The sequence below is a fragment of the Macaca nemestrina genome, chromosome X (assembly GCF_043159975.1).
Source record: "Macaca nemestrina isolate mMacNem1 chromosome X, mMacNem.hap1, whole genome shotgun sequence".
Lineage (NCBI taxonomy): Eukaryota > Metazoa > Chordata > Mammalia > Primates > Cercopithecidae > Macaca > Macaca nemestrina.
In genome coordinates this window covers 76,655,007-76,669,208 of record NC_092145.1, presented here as the reverse complement: position 1 = coordinate 76,669,208, position 14,202 = coordinate 76,655,007, and the positions used below count along the sequence as shown (strand labels likewise).

The 14,202-nt window shown below is 38.4% G+C and overlaps 1 protein-coding gene across 2 annotated transcripts in view; it reads right to left on the bottom strand.

Moving 5' to 3' along the window:
• Positions 1–2,304: 2,304 nt before the first annotated feature.
• Positions 2,305–14,202, bottom strand: part of LOC105464319 (cysteinyl leukotriene receptor 1) — an 86,830-nt gene continuing 74,932 nt past the window's right edge. The window contains exon 2 of one of the 2 annotated variants that reach the window (XM_011712113.3): positions 2,305–6,933. In XM_011712113.3, the coding sequence (XP_011710415.2) occupies positions 5,893–6,906 (1,014 nt within the window). In that variant the 5' untranslated portion in view covers positions 6,907–6,933 and the 3' untranslated portion in view covers positions 2,305–5,892. The remainder of the gene's footprint in view (positions 6,934–14,202) is intronic. The other variant, XM_011712106.3, reaches the window with a different exon arrangement.

Below are 14,202 nucleotides of genomic sequence, written 5' to 3'. Positions count from 1 at the left end.
AGACTAATATTGCAACCCCTGCTTTTTTTTTTGTTCTCCATTTGCTTGGTAGATCTTCCTCCATCCCTTTATTTTGAGCCTATGTATGTCTCTGCATGTGAGATGGGTCTCTTGAATACAGCAGACTGATGGGTCTTGACTCTTTATCCAGTTTGCCAGTCTGTATCTTTTAATTGGAGCATTTAGTCCATTTACATTTAAGGTTAATATTATTATGTGTGAACTTGATCCTACCATTATGATATTAACTGGTTATTTTGCTCATTAGTTGATGCAGTTTCTTCCTAGCCTCGATGGTCTTTACATTTTGGCATGTTTTTGCAATGGCTGGTACCGGTTGTTCCTTTCCATGTTTAATGCTTCCTTCAGGGTCTCTTGTAAGGCAGGCCTGGTGGTGACCAAATCTCTAAGCATTTGCTTATCTGTAAAGGATTTTATTTCTCCTTCACTTATGAAACTTAGTTTGGCTGGATATGAAATTCTGGGTTTAAAATTCTTTTCTTTAAGAATGTTGAATATTGGCCCCCACTCTCTTCTGGCTTGTAGAGTTTCTGCTGAGAGATCTGCTGTTAGTCTGATGGGCTTCCCTTTGTGGGTAACCCGACCTTTCTCTCTGGCTGCCCTTAAGATTTTTTCCTTCATTTCAACTTTGGTGAATCTGGCAATTATGTGTCTTGGAGTTGCTCTTCTCGAGGAGTATCTTTGTGGCGTTCTCTGTATTTCCTGGATTTGAATGTTGGCCTGCCCTACTAGGTTGGGGAAGTTCTCCTGGATGATATCCTGAAGAGTGTTTTCCAACTTGGTTCCATTTTCCCCCTCACTTTCAGGCACCCCAATCAGACATAGATTTGGTCTTTTTACATAATCCCATGCTTCTTGCAGGCTTTGTTCATTTCTTTTTCTTCTTTTTTCTTTAGGTTTCTCTTCTCGCTTCATTTCATTCATTTGATCCTCAATCGCTGATACTCTTTCTTCCAGTTGATCGGGTCAGTTACTGAAGCTTGTGCATTTGTCACGTGTTTCTCGTGTCATGGTTTTCATCTCTGTCCTTCGTTTATGGCCTTCTCTGCATTAATTATTCTAGTTATCAATTCTTCCACTTTTTTCCCCAAGATTTTTAGTTTCTTTGTGCTGGGTATGTAATTCCTCCTTTAGCTCTGAGAAGTTTCATGGACTGGAGCCTTCTTCTCTCATCTCATCAAAGCCATTCTCCATCCAGCTTTGATCCGTTGCTGGTGATGAGCTGTGTTCCTTTGGAGGGAGAGATGCGCTCTTATTTTTTGAATTTCCAGCTTTTCTGCCCTGCTTTTTCCCCATCTTTGTGGTTTTATCTGCCTCTGGTCCTTGATGATGGTGACGTACTGCTGGGGTTTTGGTGTGGGTGTCCTTCCTGTTTGTTAGTTTTCCTTCTAACCATCAGGACCCCCAGCTGTAGATCTGTTGGAGATTGCTTGAGGTCCACTCCAGACCCTGTTTGCCTGGGTGTCAGCAGCAGAGGCTGCAGAACATAGAATATTGCTGAACAGGGAGTGCACCTGTCTGATTCTTGCTATGGGAGCTTCCTCTCAGGGGTGTACTCCACCATGTGAGGTGTGGGGTGTTGGTCTGCCCCGAGTGGGGGATGTCTCCCAGTTAGGCTACTCAGGGGTCAGGGACCCACTTGAGCAGGTAGTGTTTCTGTTCTCAGATCTCAACCTCCATGTTGGGAGATCCACTGCTCACTTCAAAGCTGTCAGACAGAGTCATTTGTGTCTGCAGAGGTTTCAGCTGCTTTTTGTTGTTGTTGTTGTTGTTTAGCTGTGCCCTGTCCCCAGAGGTGGAGTCTACAGAGACAGGCAGGACTTCTTGGGTTGCTGTGAGCTCCACCCCGTTTGAGCTTCCCAGCGGCTTTGTTTATCTACTTAAGCCTCAGCAAGGGCGGGCGCCCCTCCCCCAGCCTCGCTGCTGCCTTGAGGCGAGATTGCAGACTGCTGTGCTAGCAATGAGGGAGGCTCCGTGGGTGTGGGACCCTCCCAGCCAGGTGTGGGATATAGTCTCCTGGTGTGCCCGTTTGCTAAGATCCTTGGTAGAGCACAGTATTGGGGTGGGAGTTACCAGATTTTCCAGGTGTTGTGTGTCTCATTTCCCCTGGCTAGGAAAAGGGATTCCCTTCCCCCTTGTGCTTCCCAGGTGAGGCGATGCCTCGCCCTGCTTCAGCTCTGGCTGGTCGGGCTGCAACAGCTGACCAGTGCTGATTGTCCGGCACTCCCCAGTGAGATGAACCCAGTACCTCAGTTGATAATGCAGAAATCACCTGTCTTCTGTGTCGCTCACGCTGGAAGCTGGAGACTGGAGCTGTTCCTATTCAGCCATCTTGCTCCGACCACCCCCCGAATTTTCTAACTTTGGAGTCACTAAAGTGTTAGTAAGAAGTAGATATTGAAATATATATTTAATTTTCTTAAAAGGACAATTAAAATGCAAAATTATGTCACTAAGGTGAAAGGCTAGGAGGTTTTGACAACCAAGAAAACCAAAGTTTACAGTCTGAGTACACAGAACCATTTATGTTTATTTTGTAGGAGAAAATGCACAGTATTCTTTCAAGATTTGAAATTTTTTTTTGATATACAGAAAGCATATTGGCTGAACAAAATAAAAAACTAAGTATATAATGAGAGTTTAGATAGCTGATAATATTTGAAAGGACCGTTTACAACCAAAAGAATGTGTGTGAAGACCATTAGGAATCACAAATGCGAAGCTCCTTTTAATGTCAATGTTCTACGATATAATATTCTTTTTTTTTTTTTGAGACAGTGGCCTGCTCTGTCACCCAGGCTAGAATGCAGTGGTGCGATCTTGGCTCACTGCAACCTCTACTTCCTGGGTTCAAGCAATTCTCCTGCCTCAGCCTCCCTAGTAGCTGGAATTGCAGGTGTGTGCCACCACACCTAGCTAATTTTTGTATTTTTAGTGGAGACGGGTTTTCGCCATGTTGACCAGGCTGGTCTCAAACTCCTGACCTTGTGATCCACCTGCCTTTGTCTCCCAAAGTGGTGGGATTACAGGCATAAGCCACCATGCTGGGCCAGGATATAATATTCTTAAGATGTTCTTCCAACTAAAATAATAGGCTTTAGGTCATGGTTCATGTGTTTATATAATTAAAAAATATAAGCCTGTAGTTTAATTAAACCTAGTTTTAAAAATAAATGAATAAATAATTTAAACATCATTAAAAAATAAACTTTAATTTTCTATATTTCTCTTTCTCTCTGTATTTGTATATCTTTTACTGTGGTAAAAGCACCTAAGATGAAATATATTCTCTTAACAAACTTTTAAATATATAATATTGTACTGTTAACTATAGGCTCAACGTTGAAAAACACATCTGTAGAACCTATTTCTCTCTCACAGCTGAAGCTTTTTGCCTGAAAATGGTCCAGCAGGATATTATAGCAAATTAAGAACATGGGTTGTGAAATCACACTGCCTGGGTTTTAACCTTGGTTCCAGTGCTTACTAGCTGACTGACTGAGCAAGTTACATAACCTCACCTCAGTTTTTAATTCAGCGAAGCAGGCATAAAAATGGTACATACCTTGCAGGGCAGTTGTAAGCATAAAATGAATTGATATGGGCAAAGCACTTAAAATAGAATATAGTATATAGTTAGAGTTTATTAAATGTTAGACACTACCACTTAAATACATAATTTTCAACCTCAAGGAATTTATAATTCCACAAAGTGATAACTCCACTTTGGGAGACAATATTAACACGTGGAAAAATTGGTGAAAACATTAAGTACTATGCAGTGTGGTAGAGGCTATAAATACATAAACATGAAAAAAAAGCAAATTTATGGTGGGCTTGCAAGTAATTGAAGATTTTATGGTATGTTGCTGTATGGGAGGAAGTGGGACTATGATTGGAAATGACAACATAGACAAAAGCCTGGAAGAAATAAATAACCCACAAGATTCTTTGATGTGGAGTAGGATTTAACTATGGCCATTTTTTGTTCAAATTCTTTCAAATCTGAGAATTTATGTAGTAAATATGACTCAGTAATTTTAAGTAACAGAAGTACCACTAAATACTTAAAAATTATATCTTGTTATATATTTTTAAAAACTTTAACATTCCTGATCTCATTTGAGTTTCACAAATGCCCTGTAAAAATGCAAGATAAATATTATTATTACCATTTTACAAATGAGGAAGCTGAGGATTAGAGTTTATGTCATTTGCTTAGAATTACATAACTAGTAAGCAATAGAGACCAGGTTAGAATCCAGGTCTTCTGGATTCCAATCTAGTGCTCTTCTACCATACTATGCTACTTGCTGAATAGCAGAAGGCCCAGTAAATGAGAAATGAGGATTGAATTTTGTGATAAATATTATGTTTGATCTTTGTCTCCAGCAGGGGAAAAATAGTATAGGGTAAGAGTATAGGGATGGTCAGGTCACAGGTATATTAAAAGTAAGTGGGCACAAGCTATTACTATGCCTTAGAAGTCCTTTCTGTTTATGTTTTGTAATTTTTTTCCCCAAGGGACTACAACATTAGAAATGAAATAGAAATAATGTACCCATGGCAGATTCAGATAGAAAATTTTCCCAAAGCTTTCTTTTTTCTTTATAGTTATCATTTATTTCCTCTGAGGTAATGTACCTCTTGAAAGGCAAAGCTAAAGGACACACTACACTTCAGCAAAAACTTGTCCACGAATATTATATTTCAGCCCTAGATGAGTTGTTGTGACTGTTTTAAGATCAAAGCGTCCACTGTAATATAAAAGTCACTGTAAATATATCCATGATATTCCTGTCAACATACCAATAAAAAGTAATAAAACAATAATAAAACTTAGAGTGAACTTTCAACCATAATGCATATCATAGAGGAAAATCTCTTACATAAAGTTGTTGAATACATATACATAAATGTATGCACTTCTTAAAATAATTTGTAACATGAACATTCACAATTTTCTTCATCAATCCCTTGTAGTTTATTTTGATCCCAGCAATTAGCATATAGAAAAGTAGTTTCCTTTTCCTTTCCTCTTCTTCAGATAAATTTTTAATTACTTCTGTTTATATAAGGGACTGCCAGTTGTCTGGCTTCTTAAGGAAGAATTTTATGTCATGGATGGAGAGAATTCTCTACAGGAACCTCACTGAGCAGCTAAAACTCCACTATTCAATTTTGGGAGCCTGAGGCAAAGGCAGAAGAAAACTGGAGACAAACTGGCTTTTGACCAGATTTCTCCTGTTTCCATATTGAACATTGTATGGTGCCTTTAGGACCATTTAGCTGAATACTAGTCTGTTCTAGCACTTTTAAGTTCTCTTTTGGAAGAAATGGCCCTAATTTGCCCAGCCAATCAGTACTACAAAGAAAGCTGACAGTACATTTTATTTAGCTTCTGAGTCATCTCCAGTTCTCATCCGATGGCATGCATGCAAAGGAATATGTTAGAATGATTGAAAACTCTTTGCCAATTTTATATCTATTTTTATATTTTGTAACTTTTAGCTTACATATATTTTATATTGACTAATTTTATGTATTTTATCCTTTGTAAAGCTTTTATTTGAAAAGGAAAACTTTAATATAAGACATATTTTATAGTGCAAACATACAAATATTCTCCAAATTCTGGTAAGTGGTCAAAATTATTTATAATTTAGTTCATAGTTGTGGACTGAATTTTTAGCACTTAAAATATCTATAAATATCTAATCATGTGAATGCAAAAATGAGATAGATTTGTAAACCCAAATAGTTAAGTATTTGTAAAATATTAATGAAAAATTGTATTTTTTTGTAAATGATTTGGCAAAATATTTATTTGGGAAACTATTTTCATTGGTTTGGACTGGAAATGGGTTTAAACTATACTTTACATATTTCTTCTCCTTTTTCTGGCAAAGAGGCCTTCTTTCTGGGTACATAAGTCACGCTGGACAAAGAATGCTTTCTAAATGTAGACAGCCTTTTCCTAAAGTTACCTCCAGAAAAGAAATATAGGAGAGGGTCAAAGCAACAATTTGATGCAGCCAGAGACAAGGTTATGACCACGGACTTCTGCATTCTAAGGACAGAATCACAGGGTTTAGTTTCATTGTGTAAAAAATGAAGGTGAATGGTACGTTGAATATGATATGGCATGAAACTGACTAAAAAGGCAGTGGTCACGACCACGATCATTCCTACAGCCTTTTTACGACTTGGCAGATTTTTTTTCATTGATTTTTTTAGTAAGGTCAAAATGATCATTGTGTAACAGACAATTATAATAACAAAAGGGATGATAAAGCCAACAAACAATGACACATAATGCAAGACCAAAACATGATTTTTAGTTTGATTGTCTTGTGGGGGCTCAAAACACTTGGTATTATTTTTCTCATCTTTTTGTGGTTTAGCCATTAGAAATGGAGAACTGGTCAAAATCACAAAAATCCAAATACCTACACACACAAACCTGGCTTTTTTCTGAGTAACCAAATTAATGTTCTGGACTGGAAAAACAATAGCAATGCACCGGAAAAAGCTCATGGCTGTCATAAAGAAGATGCTACAATAGAGGTTGACATACAAAGCATAGGTGCTGAGGCGGCATAAGAAGTCACCAAAGAACCAAATGCCTTTGTGAACATAGTAGACCACACGGAGAGGCAGTGTGCACACACAAAGTAGATCTGCTACTGCTAAATTAATCATGTATACTTGGAAGGCTGACTTTTCATGATAGGTTTTTATGAGGACATAGAGCACAAAGCCATTGCCAAATAAGCCTACAACAGAGATCATAGAGTACAAGGTGGAATACACTTGATTGCGGAAGTCATCAATAGTGTCGTGGCATGTGGCAGAAGATACTGTCAGATTTGCGGTTGCATCCATGTTTCTCTAGGAATGTCTTCTTTGTGCCTACAATAAATAAAAAAAAAATTGTCAATTTTAACTAGACCATAAATTACAGGAAGTACTAATGTTTCATTTCATAGTGTCACTATGTATACTTTTTGACCACAGCAGCAAGCAAGAGTAGTGAGGCATTGAAGAGAGATTCATCTGTACCTTACCCTCTGGAGAAGAGTTTGCATCCTACAGGCATCCAAAAACATTTTTTGTCCTTTCCTTCCCATGTTTTTCTGATGGACTTCCTCTAAATCTTCAAGACCTAGGTAAAACAGCCCTCCTGTATTTTAAATCATATCACTCTAGTACAATTTGGTAGGTTATCCTTTCAAATGAACTTGTTTTTCTATTAGAGAAAAGCTTTAAGATAGCAGTTTCACATGTATGAATGTATCTATATCTATATCTATCTATTTATTGGAAAATCTCTGAAATATTTTAGAGAATAAAATCTGGATGAAAATGCTTGGTTCCCTCAGGAAGAGGACTTCCTTGTTAATATCTGTTGAGTGCCGCCCACACCTGTGGAAAATAATCTAATTTGCTGTTAATGAAACTCCCTCCCCTGGGGGAGAGTATTAATCTAGAACATGGTTGACTCCACCTATAACTGCAGAACTCCATGGCAAAAGAAACCTTAGAAGCCATATAGTTGTTTTAATGATGAGAAAAATGTTCCAGAGTGATAAAATACATTTCTAAAATCTGCACCAGTATTTAAATCTCTGAAGAAAGATGTAGTACAAGTAGTTGGAATATACTTGTCGGGTGAGAAAAATGTTGTAGCCATTCATTCTTGTTCTCTTTCTAAACTTTATAGACTTTACTGTTTAGCAATATATAGTTATTTCTCTTATAGGAAGAATTTCTCTTGTAGTTGATACTTGCTCTAGTCTATTTCAGCTATGTCACTGAGGGCAGTCAATAAGTTCTGATCAGAGAAGGCTTGAGGTGAGATATTGTAGTGTAGAAGTAGTGATGTCGCTCATGTTTCTCTAGATTATCCTCTTTTATTCTTTACAAAGGTTGAAGAGACTCAATATGTAACATGTCAGATAATCTTTGATTGAAGTCTGATGTTGGCCTTTTACACAACTCCTGCTCCCTTGTAAGAGAGGTATTGGGTTTGTAAGGTGGGAAGACTGCTTGAGTATGCAAAAACTGCCAGCCATGAAGGGGACTGATCTTTACTAGGGATACAGAAACAGATAGCTATGGTAGTTGTTGCAGGTAGGATATAACTTCCCAGGTTTACTACTGCTAACAATTATATTTGCTGTTGTGGATGCAGTGTCCATCCGTCTAGCCATCCCAGCAAGTTGTTACATTTTCCCCCTTTCATTAAAAAATGCCATTTGTATCATTGTTACCAAGAACCTTTGGTATAAGATAAAAATTGGATGGATTATCTGAGCCAAGATGGCCAATTATATGCAGTCAGAAAGAGCTTCTTCCACCAAAAGACCAGACTGTGAAGAAGATTGGCACACTCCAAATTGATCCTTGTAAAAAAGGCATTGAAAGTGGACAGATGGAGGATGGAGACCCTGGGCTGAAAGGGGAGGAAACTGAGAACACTGCACAGGGGTACCAAGTACTAGGACTCATTCCTGGCCCAGAGCAGCTCCTGGGGAAGAGATGAGTGAAACAGGCATGGAGTGCCGCAAGGACATGCGGGCCATGGACATTTGGAATCTTAACTGCAGGAGACCCCATGTTCTCCATGGACATTTGAGCTAGCAGGGAGAACTGCTCAGAGAGTTGGCAGAGACAGAAATCCAGCCTTCACAGAGCCCAGAGTATTTGGCACCAGAATGACTATAGTGGAGCATGGCCATGGTTACACATACCCCAAGGATCGCCATACTCCTCTAAGTAGCTTCATCCTTTGTTGACTGCCAGACCTGGACAGAGCAGGGCTATCTTGCTCATAGGATAGCGGTAGTCTGATCTGAGGATACCCTTGTCTGCTGGACTCTCCCAAGGTCCCTGCCTGGCCACACCTGCTTGCAGCACAGCCTCAGCTGCCCAGCCAAATAACTTGCTAGCAGACATCACCTTAGCTCTTTCACCAGATGACCCTGCATAACAGTCAGAGAGCTTTTGTAGATAGACTCCCACTAGCATGCAATTGTCTCCCCACCACTTCACCAGTACATGTGCAAAGACCCCACTGCCACCCTCCACCACCCTGAAGTGGTTTTGCTGGCAGTCCCTATTGACGTGTTGTTGTCAGTAGACTGGGAACACCTTGGTTCCTCCAGCACAGCAGGTCCTTAATCTTGAAGGACCAGCGAAAAACTGTGGACCTGGTCCCAGTCCACCAAGGTTAAAACACACAGCTCAGGAGGACGGGGCTGAAACTTGGACCCCTGAAATTATCCAGAAACAAAGTCAATTGACTAAACTTAAGTTATACCACAGTCAAACCCTCAAGGGCATCAAAGAATATAAAAGCAAAAAGCCGTATGCAAAGAAGAGCAACTTCAAACCTTAAAGGGACATCAGCCCACACAAATAAGAAAGAACCAGTGGGAGAGCTCTGACAATTCTAAAATCCAGAGTATCTTCTTATCTCCAAATGACCACACTGGCTCCTGAGGAATGACTCTTAACCAGATTGAAATAGTTGAAATGACAGACATAGAATTAAAAAATCTGTGTGGCAACAAAGCTCATTGAAATTCAGGAGCAAGCTGCAACAGAATTCAAGCTAATGAATCCAATAAAATGATACAAGAGCTAAAAGATAAAATAGCCATTTTAAGAAAGAAACAAACTGATCTTCTAGAGCTGAAAAACTCTCTTTAAGAATGTCATAATGCAAATGGAAATATTAACAGCAGAACAGACCAAGGTGAGGAAAGAATCTCAGAGCTCAAAGATCAGTTCTCAGAAATAACTCAGTCAGACAAAAATAAAGAAAGAACAAAACCTCTGAGAAATATGGGATTATGTAAATAGACTGAACCCATGACTCATTGGCATCCCAGAAAGACAGGGAGAGAGAGCAAGCAACATGGAAAACATCAGGAACACAAGTCCATTCACAATAGCCACAAAAAGAGTAAAATTCATGGGAATACAGCTAGCAAGGGAGGTGGAAGATCTCTACAATGAGAATTACAAAACACTGCTCAAAGAAACCAGATATGACATAAACAAATAGAAATACATTTTGTGCTCCTGGAGGGGAAGAATCAATATTGTTAAAATGGCCATACTGCCCATTTACAGATTTAATGCTATTCCTATGAAACTACCAACATCACTTTCCACAGAATTAAGAAAATCACCTCTAAAATTCATATGGCACCAGAAAAGAGCCTGAACACCCAAAGCAAACTAAGCAAAAAGAACAAAGCTGGAGGCATCAAACTACTTTAAACTACAGTACAAAGCTAGAGTAACAAAACAGCATAAGGCGGGTATGAAAATAGACACATAGACCAATGACACAGAATAGGGATTCCAGAAATAAATCTGCACACCTACAACCATCTGATATTCAACAAATTAAATAATAACAAGCCATGGAGAAGGGACTTCCTATTCAAAAAATGGTGCTGTGATAACTGGCTAGTGCCATACGCAGAAGATTGAATCTGGACCACATCCTTTCACCATCTACAAAAATAAACTCAAGATGAATGAAAGACTTAAGCATAAGACCTAAAAGTATAAAAACCCTACAAGAAAACTTAGGAAATACCATTCTTGACACAGTACCTAGCAAAGATTTCACGAAGAAAATATCAAAAGCAATTGCAGCAAAAGCAAAAATTAACAATTGGGATCTAATTATACTAAAGAGCTTCCACACAGCAAAAGGAGCTATCAACAGAGCAAACAGACAACCTATAGAATGGGAGAAAATATTTGCAAACAATACATCCAACAAAGGTCTAATATAGAATCTATAAGAAAATTAAATCAACATTCTGAAAACAACCCTGTTAAAAAATGGGCAATGGACATGAACAGACACTTCTCAAAACAAGACATAGATGCAGCCAACAAACATATGAAAAAATGCTCAACGTAACTATTCAGAGAAATGCAAGTCAAACCACAGTGAGATGGTAATCTCACACCAGTGAAAATGGCTGTTATTCAAAAGTAACAAAAATAATAGATGTCGGTGAGGTTGCGAAAAGGGAACACTTATACATTGCTGGTGGGAATGTGAGTTAGTTCAGCTACTATGGAAAGCAGTTTGGAGATTTCTGAAAAGACTTAAAACGGAACTACCATTTTACCCAAACAATCCCATTATTGGATAAATACCCACAGGTATATAAATTGTTTTTCTATAAAGACGCATATACTCATGTGTTCATTGCAGCACAATTCACAATAGTAAAAACATGGAATCAACTCAGATGCTCATCCATGGTGGACTGATAAAGAAAATATGGTATGTATACACTATTTGATACTAGGCAGCCATAAAAAAGCATTAAATAATGTCCTTGGCTGCAACATTTATGCAGTTGGAGGCCATTATCCTAAGAAAATTAATGCAGGACCAGAAAATCAAATACTGCATGTTCTCACTTGTAAATGGGAGCTAAACATTGGGTATATATGGACATAAAGATGGGAACGTATATATTGGAGACTCATAGGAGGTAGGGTGGAAGGGAGAGGATTGTGGACTGAAAAACTACCTATTGGGCACTATACTCACTACCTCAGTGATGGAACCATTCATACCCCAATCCTTAGCATCACACAATATACCCATGTAACAAACCTGCACATGTAGCCCCTGAATCCTCCCCAACCCCCAAAATTGAAGAACAATCATGCTGAAGCCATAGAGAAAAATGTGATGCCTATTTCAAACTCCTGCATTATTTCTCAGTTTGCTTTCTAGTTACCTGGCTCATTCACCATTGGTTGTGAACTCAGGTGCAGTTGTGGAAGAAAAAAAAAAAAACTGCCTAAAGTTAACCTTTTCCTTAGTTCCATGTCAAGTGTTTTTTTCTAAACTAAGCAGTATTATCTTGTAATACACTAGATAGTGCTGTTGAAAATTTTGGTAATAACCCATTTCAGCTTTTTTGAGATATAATTGACAAATAGAAATTGCATATTCTAAGGTGTACAATGTGATGATTTCATGTAAGTATACACTGTGAAATCATTTCTCTAACAAAGTTAATCAACACATCCATTACCTCATATACCATTTGTGTGTGTGTGTTGGGTGGGTGGGGGGGGGGAGAGGTAAGAATGCTTAAGATCTACTTTCTTTTTTTTTCACTTCTATTTTAGGTTCAGGGGTACATGTGCAGGTTTGTTATATAGGTAAACTTGTGTCATGTGATTTTTTTTTTTAATCTATACAATCATTTGTTGTACAGATTATTTCATCACCTAGGTGTTAAGCCTAGTACACATTACTTATTTTTTCTTATCCTCTCCTGCCTCACAGCCTCCACCCTCAGGTAGGTCCCAGTGTCTGTTGTTCTCCTCTTTGTGTCCATGTGTTCTTATCATTTAGTTCCCACTTATAAGTGAGAACATGTGGTATTTGGTTTTCTGTTTCTGTGTTAGTTTGCTAAGAATAATGGCCTCCAGCTCCATCCATGTTCCTGCAAAGGACATAATGTCATTCTTTTATATGGCTGCATAGTATTCCATGGTGCATACATACTACAATTTCTTTATCCAGTCTTCTATTCAGGGACATTTAGGTTGATTCTATGTCTTTGCTATTGTGACTAGTGCTGCAGTGAACATATGCATACACACATCTTTATGGTAGAATGATTTATATTCCTTTGGGTATATACCCAGTAACAGAATTTCTGGGTGGAATGACAGTTCTGTTTTTAGCTCTTTGAGGAATTGCCACACTGCTTTCTACAATGGGTGACCTAATTTACACTCCCACCAACAGTGTATAAATGTTTTTTTCTCTACAATCTCACCAGCACCTGTTATGTTTTATTATGTTTCATTTATTTATTTTTTTTGAGACAGGGTCTCACTCTGTCACCTAGGCTGGAGTGCAATGGCATAATCTCGGCTCACTGCAATCTCCGCTTCCCGAGTTCAAGCTATTCTCCCACCTCAACCTCACGAATAACTGGGATTATAGGCGTTTGCCATCACACCTGGCTAATTTTTGTATTTTTTTGGTAGAGACCAGATTTCACCATGTTGGCCAGGCTGGTGTTGAACTCCTGACCTCTGGTGATTTGCCTGCCTTGGTCTCCCAAAGTGCTGGGATTACAGGTGTCAGCCACCATGCCTGGCCTGCCTTATGTTTTGATTTTTAAATAATAGCCATTTGAACTGGTGTGCGATGGTATTTCATTGTGGTTTTGAAATAAGATCTTCCTTATCAAATTTCAAGTAAATAATATAATAATTTCAAGTAAATAATATAATATTAACTATAGCCACCATACTGTACCTTAACTCCTCAGAACTTGTTCATATTATAGATGAGCCACACTTGAAAGGTATTAGATAATTACCAGCAGGCCTTCCCACCACTATCAACTTTCAATCTACCTTGCTACAAACCCTTTCTGGAATAATTCTTTACACATTGTAGCTTTCAATCATGACATGTCTTCCTTAAAATCTTCAGTGATTTAGAATGCCTTCAGAATAACATCTAGACTTCCTGGCCTGATATTTAAGGCTCTCTATAGTCTGGGTGCAATTTACCTTTCCAAGTTTCTCTCTCACTGCTCTCTTTTGTACACTGTATAGTTAGAAGAAACAACTATTTCAGTATACCAGTGACATGTGCCATAAGCTTACCCACCTGGCTGTCTTTTTTCACTGTCTTTTTTCTTCTTGAATGGCCTTTCCTCCTTCCTGAAATGCCCTTTCCTCCTTCTTTGCATATACAAAAACTACTCATCATTCAGCTCAAATTACACTTTCTTGACTAAGTCTTCCCTCAGCCTCTATCTGAAGTAATTTCTATCTTTGATGAACTTCTAGAGGAACTTAAATCAATCTTGCAAATCAATGATTTGTATAAATATCTTATCTCCCAGACTATCTGGTTGATATATAAAAAAGCAGCCCACACAGGGCCTAGCACATATGTACCTTGCCCATAAGTGCTCAGTAAGTGTTGAGTGAATACTAAATTAATGATAGGGCAAGTTTAACATTTGAAAGTATTATTTGTCATTTAAAACCATTTGGAGTTATCTTCTCATTCCAATATAAATTAAAATCTTTCCAATGTCAGAGTCCGAAGTTGCTGTGTAAGTAAAGTTGCTTCCCAATATATCAAGGAAAGTA